The sequence below is a fragment of the Miscanthus floridulus genome, chromosome 7, assembly GCF_019320115.1.
Source record: "Miscanthus floridulus cultivar M001 chromosome 7, ASM1932011v1, whole genome shotgun sequence".
NCBI lineage: Eukaryota > Viridiplantae > Streptophyta > Magnoliopsida > Poales > Poaceae > Miscanthus > Miscanthus floridulus.
In genome coordinates this window covers 99,021,921-99,035,889 of record NC_089586.1, presented here as the reverse complement: position 1 = coordinate 99,035,889, position 13,969 = coordinate 99,021,921, and the positions used below count along the sequence as shown (strand labels likewise).

Sequence of the window (13,969 nt, the reverse complement as noted above, 5' to 3'; positions counted from 1 at the left end):
CGAGCGTCACCTCCGTCGTCGGCACCGGGATCGCCGCCAACACTGACACCACCATTGCCGCCTTATCAGCAGCCCCCCGAGGGGCAACACCCCCGGGAGGGAAGGCCTTGCTACCGCCACCCTGCTGCCACCTTCGCTCGCCGCCATACGCTGTAGTGTGGGCCTCCAAACCTCCTGCACGGGGTCGAGGCGATGCTCAACCCCGGCATCCCCCGGCCGCTAACAAAAATCGTGGGTAAGCCACACTCCACAAAGACTCGACTAGCAAGAATCGAAGAAGCAAGGAAACATACTGGGTGGCGAGCGGCATGACCCAGAAGGCAGGCTCCGACGACCATGGACCTATGGCCCGAGGACCGCTCCTAGGCTACGACCCGTGCCCCCTCGCTTCGAACAGGGTTAGAGTCATCCCGACTGGCTCCTGCCCGGCCTGTGGGTCGCTACGACCCCCGGCTCAGGACTCCCTGACCGGAGTAGTGGGTAGGGCATCCTTCGACTGCAAGTCATGTATCGACTGGGTGCCAGTCTGCCCCTCAGACCGCCCAGACTGCTCGACTATAAGTCCATTGTTGGCACCGGTTCTGTCGCCGCACAAGCGCCCGGACGCTCCTCGGACCGCCCGGCTCGCTTAGCCGCGCCCGCCACAGATGATGACGGGACCGGCGACGCCTCCAAGGGGCGCGATGACTGCGGCCGCTTCACCGCTCGCTCACCCACGACATCCGCACTCGCTGCGTGCTTCCTTGATGTACGAACCATCGCACGCCGCGTAGCCTCCTACTCACCACCAGCGGACGTCGCCGTAGGGCCGTAACGCTCCGCCAAGGTCACAACGACCTCTCGACTCTCCTCCTCGTCGGAGAAGACCATGTCATCCAAATCCATAGGAGGGTCATCCGACACGAGTTCTGACTCAACGTCGCTCCTACGTTCCTCGGCCCTCATGCACCGGGCGACCTCCTTCTTCTTCTCTTCCCTCCGCCGAACATCCTTAGTTCTTTTCTTCTTCCGGGCGTCTGCCGCTTCCTTCTAAGCGGCTTGCTAGGCCTAGCCCTCCGGTCCCTTGGGAAGGTGTGGCCGGGACTTGTACTTTCTGAGCCCCTACGGAACGTACGACCCCCAATCAAGAAATAGGAAAAGCAGAGAAAAATGCACATATTAGAGAAGGGAACAAACTAGGTGGGACACGATCAAAGAGTTGAAAGGTATGGGCCTCCCTTTGACCCTCTCCTTGGGCCTTAGCTATAGCACTTGGCCAATGCGACTCTAGACCTCGTCGTTCGGTAGATCCTCCGACGATGTACGGTCCGGGTCCGAAAGGCCGTTGTACATCCACATCGGCCGCACCCTCTCTGCCAACGGCATGACCCGATGGTGGTATAGGGTGTGAAACACCCGTACCCCATTGAGACCACTCTTCATGAGCTTCTAGAACTCCACCTCGATGACTCCCACCTTATGCTTCTCCTTTTTGGCGTAGCCCCACGACCAACTTTCTTTTTTCTCCGGCCTCCTACCGGTGAACACCAGGAATGGCGCCGCCGCTGGATTCCTGATGTAGAACCACTCCCCATGCCACCCCCGATTGGAGTCACTGGGGAGGTACCTAGGATATGAGTCTCCCATGCCTGACTTCCTCTGTAGGGCGAATCCTCCCACCGACGTGATCTCAGCCGAGTCCCCCGCCGTCAAGGCTCTTGGGGAGAAGAGCCACCGGAAGAAATCTGCATGCGGCTCCATCCCAAGAAAAGCCTCACAGATAGTAACATAACCGGTGAGGTGCAGCACCCCCATCGGATTGAGATGCTGCAGCTCTAGGCCCCACTCGTTAAGAAGCCCACGCAGGAACCAGTGTGTGGGGTATCCCAAACCGCGCTCATGGAAGGTAAGGAATGAAACCACCTCGTCGGAACGAGGTTGCGGGAACTCCTCCTTTCTGGGGACCCTCTAGTACGCCAACTCCTACAACGGTAGAAACCCCTTCTAGACGAAGGCCTCCAGCACCGACTTCCTCACGATGGATGACTTCTAGTCTGACATCCTCACTCCGGATTGCAAAAAGAATCAGTAAGTTCTTCTCTTCTGCTCTCACCCTCTCCCTTCTCTTTCCTAGAGACCACCGTGGCTCTCAGGAACGCTCACGGCAAGAAAAGAAGGAGGGCGATAGAAGAAGAAGAATAGGCAAAAGAACGGAACAAAAATCTCTCCCTGCTCCTACTTAAAAGAAAAGGGACAGCGGTTAGGGAAGGACACGCCAATCGGGGAAGGCAGAACGACAGAGCGAGAATTTCTCTCTCTTTCCCATTTAATGCAGATGGGACACCCCCTGACCGACGGGACATGATTGAGACATGGTCCACACTACCGCACGATCAACCACTACCACGCGTTGGGCATGAAAACCGAAGCGCCACCGCACGCAGATGACTCCCCATCTCCCAAGGCCAGACCTAGAGAGATCCAACAGCGAAATCTCCATCGAGAGAGATCAACCGGCCTGCTAAGTCGATCGATTCACTAAGGATAAATGCCTAAGATACAGGTCCCAGTCGGACTTTTCCACTTGGAGCTATCCGAACCCTGTCTCTCAGGTCCTAATCGGACGTCTCCGACTAGAGCTCTTCGAACCCCGTCTCTCAGGTCACCAAGGTCCCGGTCGGACGTCTCCGACTAGAGCTCTTCGAACCTCGTCTCTCAGGTCACCAAGGTCCCTGTCGAACGTCTTCGACTAGAGCTCTTCGAACCCCATCACTCCAGTCATCAAGGCTAGACCTGGAGAGATCCAACAACGAGATCTCCACCAAGAGAGATTAACCAGCCTCCTGAGTCGATCGATTAACTCTAGATAAGCACCTAAGATATAGGCAGGAAGCGAAGGGGCGCCCCATACGGGCCATGCCGACTCTGTCTCGAATGACTTGCGCGGGTCCTGGTCGGACATTTCTAACTGAAGCTCTTCGAACCCCGTCTCTCAGGACATCAAGGTGAGCATGTGTTCTTTAAAATACAAAATTGTTCACATGAGGGCTAACCCACGATTGACGAGCGCAGGTCCCGGATGGACGTTTCCGACTGGAGCCCTTCGAACCCCATCTCTCTAGTCTTCAAGGTAAAACACTATCAAAAGCCCCTCTATTCCATTACAAATCATTCATACATCCATACACGCATTCATCTCATACGCCAGAACCCCCAGACGGTTAGGGCACGAACCGCCCGGGGCTCGAGAACTAAGCATCGCACGTGCAGCGAAATACACCAAAATGCTCCGTGTTGTGCCATGAAGCAGCGGCTTGCCTCATTCGACATGAGCAACCAAACAGAACCAGGGGAGAAAACCATAGATGAGCACCAGGCGGCCTTCGCCCGGTCTGGCAAACCGGGTCATCTCAACCTTCTCGTTTGATCCTGAACCTCTTGCCAAGCCCATAGAATCTCCATCAAGGGGAGGCCATTAGGCCACCTGGGTCGGTCTATGGAACGACCTAGGCATCTACCAGGCTGCAGGTAAAGGAGTAGTGGAATGCTACAAGAGGGCTATGCCAACCCCGTCATAAACGATGGACCCAGATTCCACTCGATCACACCCGTTAGCGAGCTCACCGAGCTAGTCTTCGAGCCCGAGCGATCGGGACAGGCGATGAAACTCAGCCCCTCTGGTTGTGAGGAACCGGATGGGGTAGCGCAAAACAACTCACATCGGCCCCCATGAAGGCCCAACAAGGCTCGTGGGCTTAAATGCCATGGGACCGTGACTCTGAACTCGCGTCGATGGGATAGGCGACATCCGGCTATGACTCTTGGGACCGTGACTCCGAACTCGCGTCGACGGGATAGGCGACATTCGGCTATGGCTCTTGGGACCGTAACTCCAAACTCACGTAACGGCTTCAGTAACTAAAACTAACTCTCTCGATCCACGGCGAGCACCGACGCCTAGGACTACTCACGACTCTACCTTACCCGATCCCACGGCACGCACCGACGCCAAAGATTAAACTCTATTGCATCCAAAACTAAGCTATTTCCATTCATGGTGTGTACCGACGCCAGGGCTTGTTTCAAAACTAAAAACTTCCTCGCTCGATCCCCGGTGCGCACCGACACCGGGATCAATAAGTTCTGCCTCAATCCAAATCCCCACGCTTAAAAAAACACCTCGGCTGCACAACGATGCCATGGTTAAACAAAATTACGCCTTAAAACTCAAAACATGCACACCCACAGACACAACACAAAAACACAAAGAACCCCCCAGCCGGTTCCGTCCGAACCACCCAGGGGCTCGGGGGCAACACCCGCGGGTACGCTCGCGCGCACCCGCCAGCAAGACAAAAATCCCCCGGACGATTCGGCTCAAAATTGCCCAGGGGCTCGGGGGCTCCTGTCGGGTTATAAACCCAGGGTCCCTCGAGGATCGGCTTCCACGCCCGGGCTTGGACCAAGAGAAGAACATATAGTTCATGGGCCGGCCCAAGAGTCTAAAGCACAACGGGCCAGAAGGACAGTCCGGTCGCAGACCAGAAGGTCTACCCAAAAGAACAAGTGCCCGCTCGTTAGCTTCTTCGGCCCACCTCTCTGACCGGAGCGCTCGCTTCGGGCACCAGCTGTCTCCAAGCGTTTCCTCCAATCAGAAGGCCTGTAACATTGCTTTGTACTCCGACCCCGCGACTCCAACCCTATGACCAGGGCTCGTGGAAACCCTGCTCACCACTCTTCTCTGACCGGCACGCTGAGAGCTGACTGGAACCATCCAATCGGGGGCACCCCATTTGGAAGGAACCAAAAGACGTGCGGAGAAAGGCAAGGCATGGCACACAAGTTAAAACCACTGTACCAGGGACCATACCCTGCACGAAGCAGTGCTCTGTAGCCACCCTGACACAAAGTATTGTAGGGGCTACCAGAAACTCCCATATGGTAAGCCCCCCGCGTGTCTCTAGACATCGATCGTAGTATGGGCTCTAGGATTTACCATACCGGGTGAACATAGCATGGCTCCTCATATGCCACTAGGCATCAAGAAGTATTTGCAGGTACCGGCGTCCATCCTTCCTAAAGAAGATAGCTCGCCCCCCGTGCACATCTGACATCCTACAGCGACATCGACAGTATTGGGGGGCGTCAACCATTATCTAGTTTTCATCACCGTAGGCAGCAAGGCTTAGAAATATCCGTACTCTCTCTCCCTCTCACCTATAAAGCCATCCCCTTCATCTATAAAAGGGGATGCGCTCTCTCCAACCAGGGAGATCAACTTCTTCAAGCTTAGACTCACTAGATCGACATCAACACCTTACAATCATAGGACCACCAAGTTCCGACTGTGACCCTTTCGATCGGAGCCAACTGAACCTCTTGTATCCCCCTTCTTTCTCCTTCTCGTTTGTACCCCCACTACAGACTTCGAGCGCCTAGGCTCAGGAATAAAGTCACCGACCGATCCTAACTAGATGTAGGGCACGTTGCCCGAACTAGTATAAATCCTATATCATTGAGCGCTAGCCACCTCTGATCGCAACGTATAGTAAAACTACAAATATTTACTAGTTGGTCATTTTCTGCACCGACACTAACATTAATAAGGAAGGAAGTAAATGTCGAAATTAAGTAGTATATCATAACGAAAAGAAATGAAAACTACACAAGACATTATTTTCAAAAGCAAAGAGATTAGTCACCTCATTAACTAACCTGCTTGAAAAAAATTAGTCTAAACTAACCAACTAATGCATTAAGCGTGTCTTTAGGTCGGAGACGTGGTGCAATGAGATGGACTCAACCCAATTTCTAAGAATGTGACGATCCAATGATTTTTGTTTGGACGCGGGTGGAATGGTTCTTATTGTCTATTCATTTTGTTCATGAACCCGGAATTTTAGATCACACACCCTGCACGTGGGGCTAGGGTCCACCTATTAGTCTCTATTATTTCTCCGTTTTTCTATCTCTCTCCTCGTTTGGTTCATTTTCCGTCCAAGACCACGATCGAAGTCATCACCCCCGCACGTCCGCTGCATGGCTCGGACGCCAGTGCCCTAACCCCTCCTCATGTCTGCCACCCTCCGCTCTCAATAGCATGCCACCGCCGCTCTAAGGTCTACGCATGGTGCGGGCCTCGAATGCTGGCACCCTCACCTCTCTGCGCAGTCGCCACCCTCGACTATCCATGTGCGACCGATGCAGAGCTCGCCATTGTTGTCCTCGTCTCCACGGGCTTGACTGGCTCGAGACGTGCCCTTCTCTCTTCCCGGCGCGCTCACGAGAACGACTCCTGCCTCTCCATCCCCTCAATTCATAGGGATCATGAAGGGATGGCATATGAGGTGTATATTCTACTTAGGAACCGTCTCGTCCTCTATTACCCCCGAACCAAACACCATGAAAAATGTACTCGCCCATCCCATCCTCTATCATCTTGAACTAAATACATGCTAATTGAATAAGCAATTTTCTTTGACCCATAATAACCATTAGGTTAGACATGTCCATAAGTTTTGATTCCAAACCTGATTTAGAAAAAAAAAAACAAACTCTGACACGATATGAAAAATCCAATTCGAGACACTATGAGCCTTCTTGGTTGGGTTTCAAAACTTGCCCGATGGCAAGCCAAAATCAAGGCTCGCCAAAGTTAGAGCAAAAATATAGGGATGGAATTGGTTGAGTGGCCATTACACAATAGTGAGCATTTTTCCCCCTCTTATAAGATTGAAGAAGTTTCTTGTGTTTTTGCTATTTGGTGATAAAAATTGGTGTCAATTTTTTTGTAACGAACCCATCAATAACAAGATTTTATAGATATACCTTAAGGCTATGTTTAGTTTTCAAAAAGTGCTACATTAGCCATCATATCGAATCTTGCGATACGTGCATGGAGCATTAAATGTAGACGAAAAAAAACTAATTACACAGTTTGGTTGGAAATCGCGAGACGAACGTTTTGAGCCTAATTAGTCCATAATTGAACACTAATTGCCAAATAAAAACGAAAATGCTACGGTAGCCAAATTCTCAAATTTCACGAACTAAACACAGCCTAAATTTGGTTGAAAAAGTTTTTGAACCCAACACCTGTAACCCAACTTGACGCGTCCGTGGAATGGGCTTGGGAGAAATTTGACGGACGCCCGGTTAGACTTGGTTTCAGAAAATATCGACTTGGTTTCAGAAAATATCGCCTTTATTTTTTCGGAAACTACTTGGTTTAGACTCGGGAAAACGTACTTACCCTTATTACCCAGAGATTAATGCATGGCACAAAACCTTCTACCCTGCGGCCTTGCTTCTGTTCTCTCGCGTCGTTCTCCCGTGCCCCTCGCGTGCGCTCTATCTGTTTCTGGTGGCGACGACTTGGCGGTCGCCGCCGCCGCCGTGCCCAGCCCTCTATCTTCGGGACCTTCACCGGCGACGAGCACCCACCAGGTACGCCCACCCCTTCTCTTTCCGCCCCTTCTCTTCCCACCCCTTCTCTTCCGTTCCTGCTGCGCGAAACCGAGCTCCCAAACCCAAGCTATTTCTATTTGGATCTGATCTGATCCAATTACAAGTGTAGTATACATGATTATGCCTGCAAACTTCGATTTTTTTCCTTTTTTGCAAAAAAATCGGGTCTACATGTACACCCATGTCCTTTAAGATCGCTAATTTTTATTTCTGTATATAAGGTGCATGAGTAGAAATAGAAATTGTCCCCCTTAACAGGGTGAATTTGGTGGAAGTTAGGCTGCTGTTTGTTGTATCTAAATAATTGCAAATTTTGTCTTCTCAAAGCTTTTAGTGCTATTACTCCACCTTGTTGCTCGGCATAAGCTCGATTTTGTACCTGCTGAATCAGCCTGTTTTTACCTACCTGAATCATCGTAGTAATTTTTTCTTGTGAGGATGGTGCGAGCTGAGCTTGAAGTCAAACTATTGATATTCGACCAAAAGAGCAGGAGTAGAAGTGTGCTTGACAGTGTTCGTATTGCATCTTATAATGATGCCTTAAATAGATTGGAGTTCCAATTGCTTTGAGATTCATGAGTTTTGACTTACTTACCTTTAGGGCTTGTTTGGAAACTCAGCAATCCCCTTCAATCCATACGTTTTGGAAGGGGTTGAGGTGGAAAATTAGTCCGTTTTCCAATCCACTCCATATGGATTGGGAGAGATTGATTTTTATCCAAACAATGCCTCAGTAAATCAGAAATATATCTGCACGTCTTGTTTCTCAAATTATTTTTTCTTCGCTGTCTCTGAAAAGCTTTAAACACTTCGGTTCTGTTTACTGAACCATGAGTGGAGGGCATGCATGGCTTGCAGAATGTTCTTAGTATTTCCGACCTCAAACATGGATTGTTGTTAGTGAGTCTGAAATACCCAGGCTAGGCTGCAAGCTTTGTTTTCAAGATAGTTCCACGAGAATTACCTAACTGGTGACACCATTTTGCGAAGCAGAATGTTCTATTAGTAACCATCCACTTCAACAATATTCCATAAAGACCTTCTTTCATGAATGACGACCGGAAACAAATTGTTTATACAACAATAGAGAGAGACTTGGCAGGCGTAAAACTCCCCCTCGACCCCATCAACCCAGCACACACAGACATATTTTAACACATCGTGATTCTATTAGTGATGAAATAGAGTGGATTGTAGCATGTTGATCAGGCCTATGCTCACTTAACAGTGGAAGTCCATAAAATCCATGACTTATCAACCAGTATGGGTGCTGTTTGAATTGTTTCCCATAAAAAACAAACCATAAAGGAGCCAAACGCATAGCTTCCCTGAAGTTCACCCCCCTTCCCCCCGCTTCCACATGGGTGCCACTTCCCCTTTGCCTCGACCGCCCTTCCACCCTGTTGCGGCCAGCACCTTCAACCTCCCAAGGTCGCCGAGTTCCTCTGCAGCGGCACCGTGCTCCCCTCTGGCCGCACTCAAGCTCCCATCCGCTTCCACTCCCATCCGCCTGTCACCCTTTCCTCTGCATCCAAACTCCTGAATCCGCTGCCCCCAAGGTGGTCCAGCACCATATCTACCCATCTCAGTGTGAGATCTGGCCGTCTCCGTCTCCATAGCCAAGATCTGGCGGTGGAAACGACCATGGGTGCTAGAGACTGCCAAACAGTTTTTGGGCCAGAGCTTCCCTACTAAGAGTCTGCTGTGGGCAGCAGGAGAAAAGCTAGCTTCTCCATAATTTTAAGCTGTACGAAACAGGTCCATGAGCTGGTTACAGCCGTTCTCAAGTGGTGACTTCCCCTAATACAAGCTTGTCAGGTTGCAAAACTGGTTCTCTCCAGCATGCTCAAATCCAGTAAAGAAAATATAATTTTTATACCCTGTAGGACAATGGCCATTCATTCCCCCCTGCAACGTTAGGAGAGAGGAAACGGTGCTGCTTGCACAACTGGAAAAAAGGAAATATGAAAAACTGTTGATGGCCTAGGGCCTGGCGAACAGCCATAGGCTCATAGCATGCTGGCAAAGTAATAAGCTCTGTTGGAAATCACTCCTTCCCTTTCTTCAGTGTTTATCGCAAACACACACTAGGAAATACTCCCTCTCCTTTTCAGTGTTTATCACAAACACACACTTGGAAATCACTCCCTCTCCCTTCTTTTGGTTGATCCGTCTCTCTTAACCATCACCATTTTCTCATATATATAGCTGATACACCTGCCCATGATATCCTCCTAATTACTGTAGTCATAACTTCTATGATTGCCTATTATTCTCCTTAACTACTAGCTGAAAAAAATCAAAGGTCCCATGGTCTAGTGGTCAGAACATTGGACTCCGAATCCAGTAACCCGAGTTCAAATCTCAGTGGGACCTATTTTTTCTCCGTCAAAACTACTAGCTGAAAATTTGCTAATACTAAAGACTGCACCTAGACACAATAAACCTGGACATGCATGACAAGATCTGGTACCACATGCATGTTTTAGTCGTTACTTATATAAATATATATTTTTATTTTTTTATTTGTCTGTACATTTATATGTTCTTGCTTTTCTCAAGCAGTATATCAATGCAAAGCAGTGGATATTTGGTTCTAAAGATATGTCGATTCTACAGGTTGCTTCGCAAAACTTGCAACGTCCAGGATACAACTAATTAAGCTTCCTTCAACCTTATCTGGATTTAGAGGAGGTTGCAGAGAGCCCATCCAGCAGGGTGTCTCAGACATACTGATGGATGGGGCACCCAGGATCCTTGAGAAATCATCACATGAATGCATTCACTCTTGGTACTTCACCAGGGAAGAACTAGAGAAATTTTCTCCATCAAGGAAAGATGGTATTACTGAAAACAAGGAGTCAGAAATTCGGCATTTATATTGTTCATTTATCCGGGATGTTGGCATCAGGCTGAAGCTGTATGAAACTACTTTCGACTCTCTTAAGTGAAATTGACTTTGTTCAACCTTATTCTAGGGTGTTCTTAGTTTATACTACTTTATATTGTGGCTCATAACATGATTGTTTACATTGACCCAATCTGTCATGAACATAAATGACTTCCTTTTTTTCTCTAAGACAAAGCTTTTTTTGTTATACGACCAATATGTTTGACTCTGCTACCAGATTGTATTATTTTGGCAACTTTGGTAAGATTTTCTATATGTGGTAACATCTTTTTTTTTCCCACAGACCTCAGATGACACTAGCAACAGCAGTCATGCTTTGCCATCGTTTCTATTTACATCAGTCCCTTGCCAAAAATGGATGGCAGGTGAGAGACTATTTTGTTGTGGTAGTGATGGTTGCTGATGTCTATGAAAAGTGACAAGAGTGCAGAGTTTCATTGCCAAGCATTTGTTGGCAATATGTTCTCCATGTCTAACTTAACATTACAGAACATCCTTCAAATCATTTGAAGTATTTAATCTTGTAATATTATAACTATTTTAGTTTTCTGATTACATGCTAATTGCTGATTCATCTTGATGCTACTCTACCTCAAGATCACTTCGTGATTGGACATTTCAAAGGAATCTACCAGCTACAATGTTGTTGGAACACATTTTTTTCTAGAACTTTTAAGTCCTAATTCACTTCTCTTAATATACTAAAAAGTTTCGAGGTAGTTAAGAGTTGTTTTCAGTTTACCTGGGAAGTTTGTGTTTGTAAGATATGATACTAGTGTGATTAAGTACAATACTTCGTCATAACTGGGAAAGTGCATTCAGAATTTTCCTATTGAAGTTACTTAACCCCGATCAGCCAACTGGGTTGCAACTTACTGTTACAACTTAAGCAAGTTTGACATACTTTGACGGATCGTCTTGTAAATTACATATTCACCAGTAAGTTCTATAGAAATGGCTCACTTTACTGCATTTCTTTTCTTAGTTTTGTAAGATTTGTTTAGTTCATATTTACCAGATCACTTTTCCAGAAATTATCTCTCTGTTATCATGCAGCCCCTAGTTATGTCGAACACTAGTAGGAATTTCTGTTTTATTATGTGTGTTCATAATATTTACTCTGTTCGAAGTGCATGATCTATTTGTGGTATGCTCGTTGTGGACCAGTAGTTCTTCTGGAACTTTTATTTCCTTTTACTGGTTTTAATGGTTCCTTTTGTCATTACCCTATTTCAGACAGTTGCAACAGTATGTGTATTTCTGGCGTCGAAAGTTGAAGATACTCCTTGCCCCCTGGACCATGTAGTTAGAGTAGCCTATGAAACAATGTATAGGCGGGACACTGCTGCGGCTCAAAGGATCCGCCAGAAGGTACCACTAAAATAATGTTTGAGACTTTTATGTTGTTGTCCATTCAGTGTTTGATCAGCATCTATTATACAGGATGTTTTTGAGAAGCAGAAAGTGCTCATTTTGATCGGAGAGAGATTGCTTCTTACAACTATTCGATTTGATTTCAACATTCAGCATCCTTATAGACCACTTTTTGATGCTATGCAAAATCTTGGCATCAATCAAAAAGAAGTGAAACAAGTAGCATGGAACTTTGTGAATGATTGGTATATGATAAGCTATTTCAATATTTATCAATGCCAATATTTCTAAGATTGCAAATCGGATGTATTAATTCTGCTACTTATGTTCAGGCTTAAAACAACATTGTGCCTACAGTATAAACCCCAGTACATAGCTGCTGGTTCCCTTTACCTGGCTGCAAAGCTTCACAATATCAAGCTTCCTTTGCATGGAGTGCATGTTTGGTGGCACCAATTTGATGTTGCGCCAAAGCCTCTGGAAGGTATGTGGACTATTAGGTGGATCATATCATCATTGTACTCTTTGCTTTTTGAAACATGAAAAGAAGACGTATTTCTGCAGCTGTCATTCATCAAATGATGGAGCTTGCGGCTGTGAAGAAATTGATGCCTGCTCGTCCCAATCCGGTTAAGCAAAAGGACACTTTATGTGAAGCTAAACTGAGCTTATCTAATAGCCCAGACTCTGTGTTGAATCAATCAAGCTTGTTAATAAGCAGCTCAAGCCCTGATATTAGCGAGCCCAGTGACCACGTGCAGGTGGATTCCTGTCAATACTTGATAAGCAGTCACACGGGTGATTGTAGGGTCTCAGGTCCTGACAGCAGTTCGTTGAATACTTGTGCTAATATAAATGTTTCTTGTAAAGCACATGATGAAGAGAGCTTGGATCATGCCTTAATAACCAAACTTGACAATGGGATGATGCCTTCTAGTAATCAGACATCATTAGATGCTACTGTAGGCACTGAGGGCAGTGCTGAATATATGAAGCAGGATGCAAGCCAGTGTAATGACTTCAATGTCAGAGTCAATGACGAAAGCTTGAACCAGGTGTCAATAAATCAGCATGGTGATGGTGTCCCATTGCCTGATGTGGTATCACTGGATGCCAAGGTGGACAAGGAAAGCAGTTGGTGTTTGGAACCATTGATTGCAAACTCCGGTTGCTGTACTGACAGTGTTAATGTGGATAGCTTGTGCACTGATCAGAGATTGGCTGATGCTGCTTCAGGCCCCACAGATGATGCACCATCCGTGCTGCTGGCCAAGGTGGAGTCTGATACTTTGAGTGCAAAGCTTGGAAATATTGATGTTGCCAGGATAAAAGGTTTATTGATGAAGAGGAAGAGCCGGAGGGAGATCCAAGAGCAAGCCATTGCTTTAGATGGCCTCAGTGAAGAAGCCTGGATTGAGAGAGAGCTCGAGTCTGGGATTGTTACAAAACAACAAGAAGCCAATTGTGCTGCCAATGCCATCTCAGATGAGCTAAGTGACGAAGCCTGGATTGAGAGAGAGCTCGAGTCAGGGATTGTGGTAGGACCAAGAAATGAGCAGGCAATCACTTTTGATGGTTTGAGCGAAAATGATTGGATCGAGAGGGAGCTTGAGTCTGGGATCATTGTTGAGCCAGCACCTGCTATCAAGAAGCGGAAGCTGGAGTCAAGCTGTTAGCTCTTAAGCTGCTGCATTCAGAGGCCAGATTCCAAGCAGGTGAATAATGACAGATGGTGTACCTTGCCGGAGTTGTGGCTAGGACACATCGAAGCCAAAAGATAGATGTCGCACAGATGGGACGATCAATATTTTCCTTTTTTTTATTTCTTTAACCAAACACCTCGAAATACTTTGATACAAGGGGTGTGTGCACAGTGGAATCTTCCCAGTTTCTTAAATTCAGAATCATATCCATTGTATTTGTTCCTTCTTGTGAGTGTATATCTAGCATGCCTGAAATTCGGCTTTAGATTGTAGGTGTAACTGTAGCAGGGGTTTTCTGGTGTTATGCCCTACGAGAGAACGATTCAGTGTAACTGTTACTGATAACAAAAGAAAAGTAGTTATTTTCGGTGTAAATGTATTGTTAACAAAAGAAAAGACAGTTACTGGTGTATGATGTTTATAAATTGATGATGGATGCTCTGTTGAACGGTGTCGTAAATTGTACCGTAACTTTCCGCGTGACTGTCACGCTGTTGATTTACTTTTCTCACGGATTTAGCTGCTCGAGTATGTC

At 47.2% G+C, this 13,969-nt stretch overlaps 1 protein-coding gene and 1 non-coding gene across 3 annotated transcripts; both read left to right on the top strand.

Moving 5' to 3' along the window:
• The first annotated feature begins 7,280 nt into the window (after window positions 1–7,280).
• Window positions 7,281–13,651, top strand: LOC136467412 (cyclin-T1-2-like). 2 transcript variants are annotated; one of them, XM_066466100.1, is made up of 7 exons: window positions 7,281–7,425; window positions 10,066–10,366; window positions 10,641–10,722; window positions 11,594–11,728; window positions 11,801–11,976; window positions 12,064–12,215; window positions 12,296–13,651. In XM_066466100.1, the coding sequence occupies exons 2-7, from the start codon at window positions 10,182–10,184 to the stop codon at window positions 13,405–13,407; spliced, it is 1,842 nt and encodes a 613-aa protein (XP_066322197.1). In that variant the 5' UTR covers window positions 7,281–7,425; window positions 10,066–10,181; the 3' UTR covers window positions 13,408–13,651. The 2 variants fall into 2 exon arrangements, with proteins under 2 accessions (XP_066322197.1, XP_066322198.1); XM_066466101.1 differs by lacking the exons at window positions 7,281–7,425; window positions 10,066–10,366; window positions 10,641–10,722 and adding an exon at window positions 10,763–11,296.
• Window positions 9,751–9,822, top strand: TRNAR-CCG (transfer RNA arginine (anticodon CCG)). Its single transcript has one exon. It is a non-coding gene; the product is annotated as a tRNA-Arg (tRNA).
• Window positions 13,652–13,969: the final 318 nt, after the last annotated feature.

What these genes read in the sequence shown, in the direction of transcription:
- LOC136467412 (XM_066466100.1), top strand. Translation starts at nt 10,182, where the DNA reads ATGGATGGGGCACCCAGGATCCTTGAGAAATCATCACATGAATGCATT. An exon ending in TTGCCAAAAATGGATGGCAG is followed by an intron (nt 10,723 to 11,593) that starts GTGAGAGACTAT and finishes ACCCTATTTCAG; the next exon opens with ACAGTTGCAACAGTATGTGT. An exon ending in TGCGCCAAAGCCTCTGGAAG is followed by an intron (nt 12,216 to 12,295) that starts GTATGTGGACTA and finishes GTATTTCTGCAG; the next exon opens with CTGTCATTCATCAAATGATG.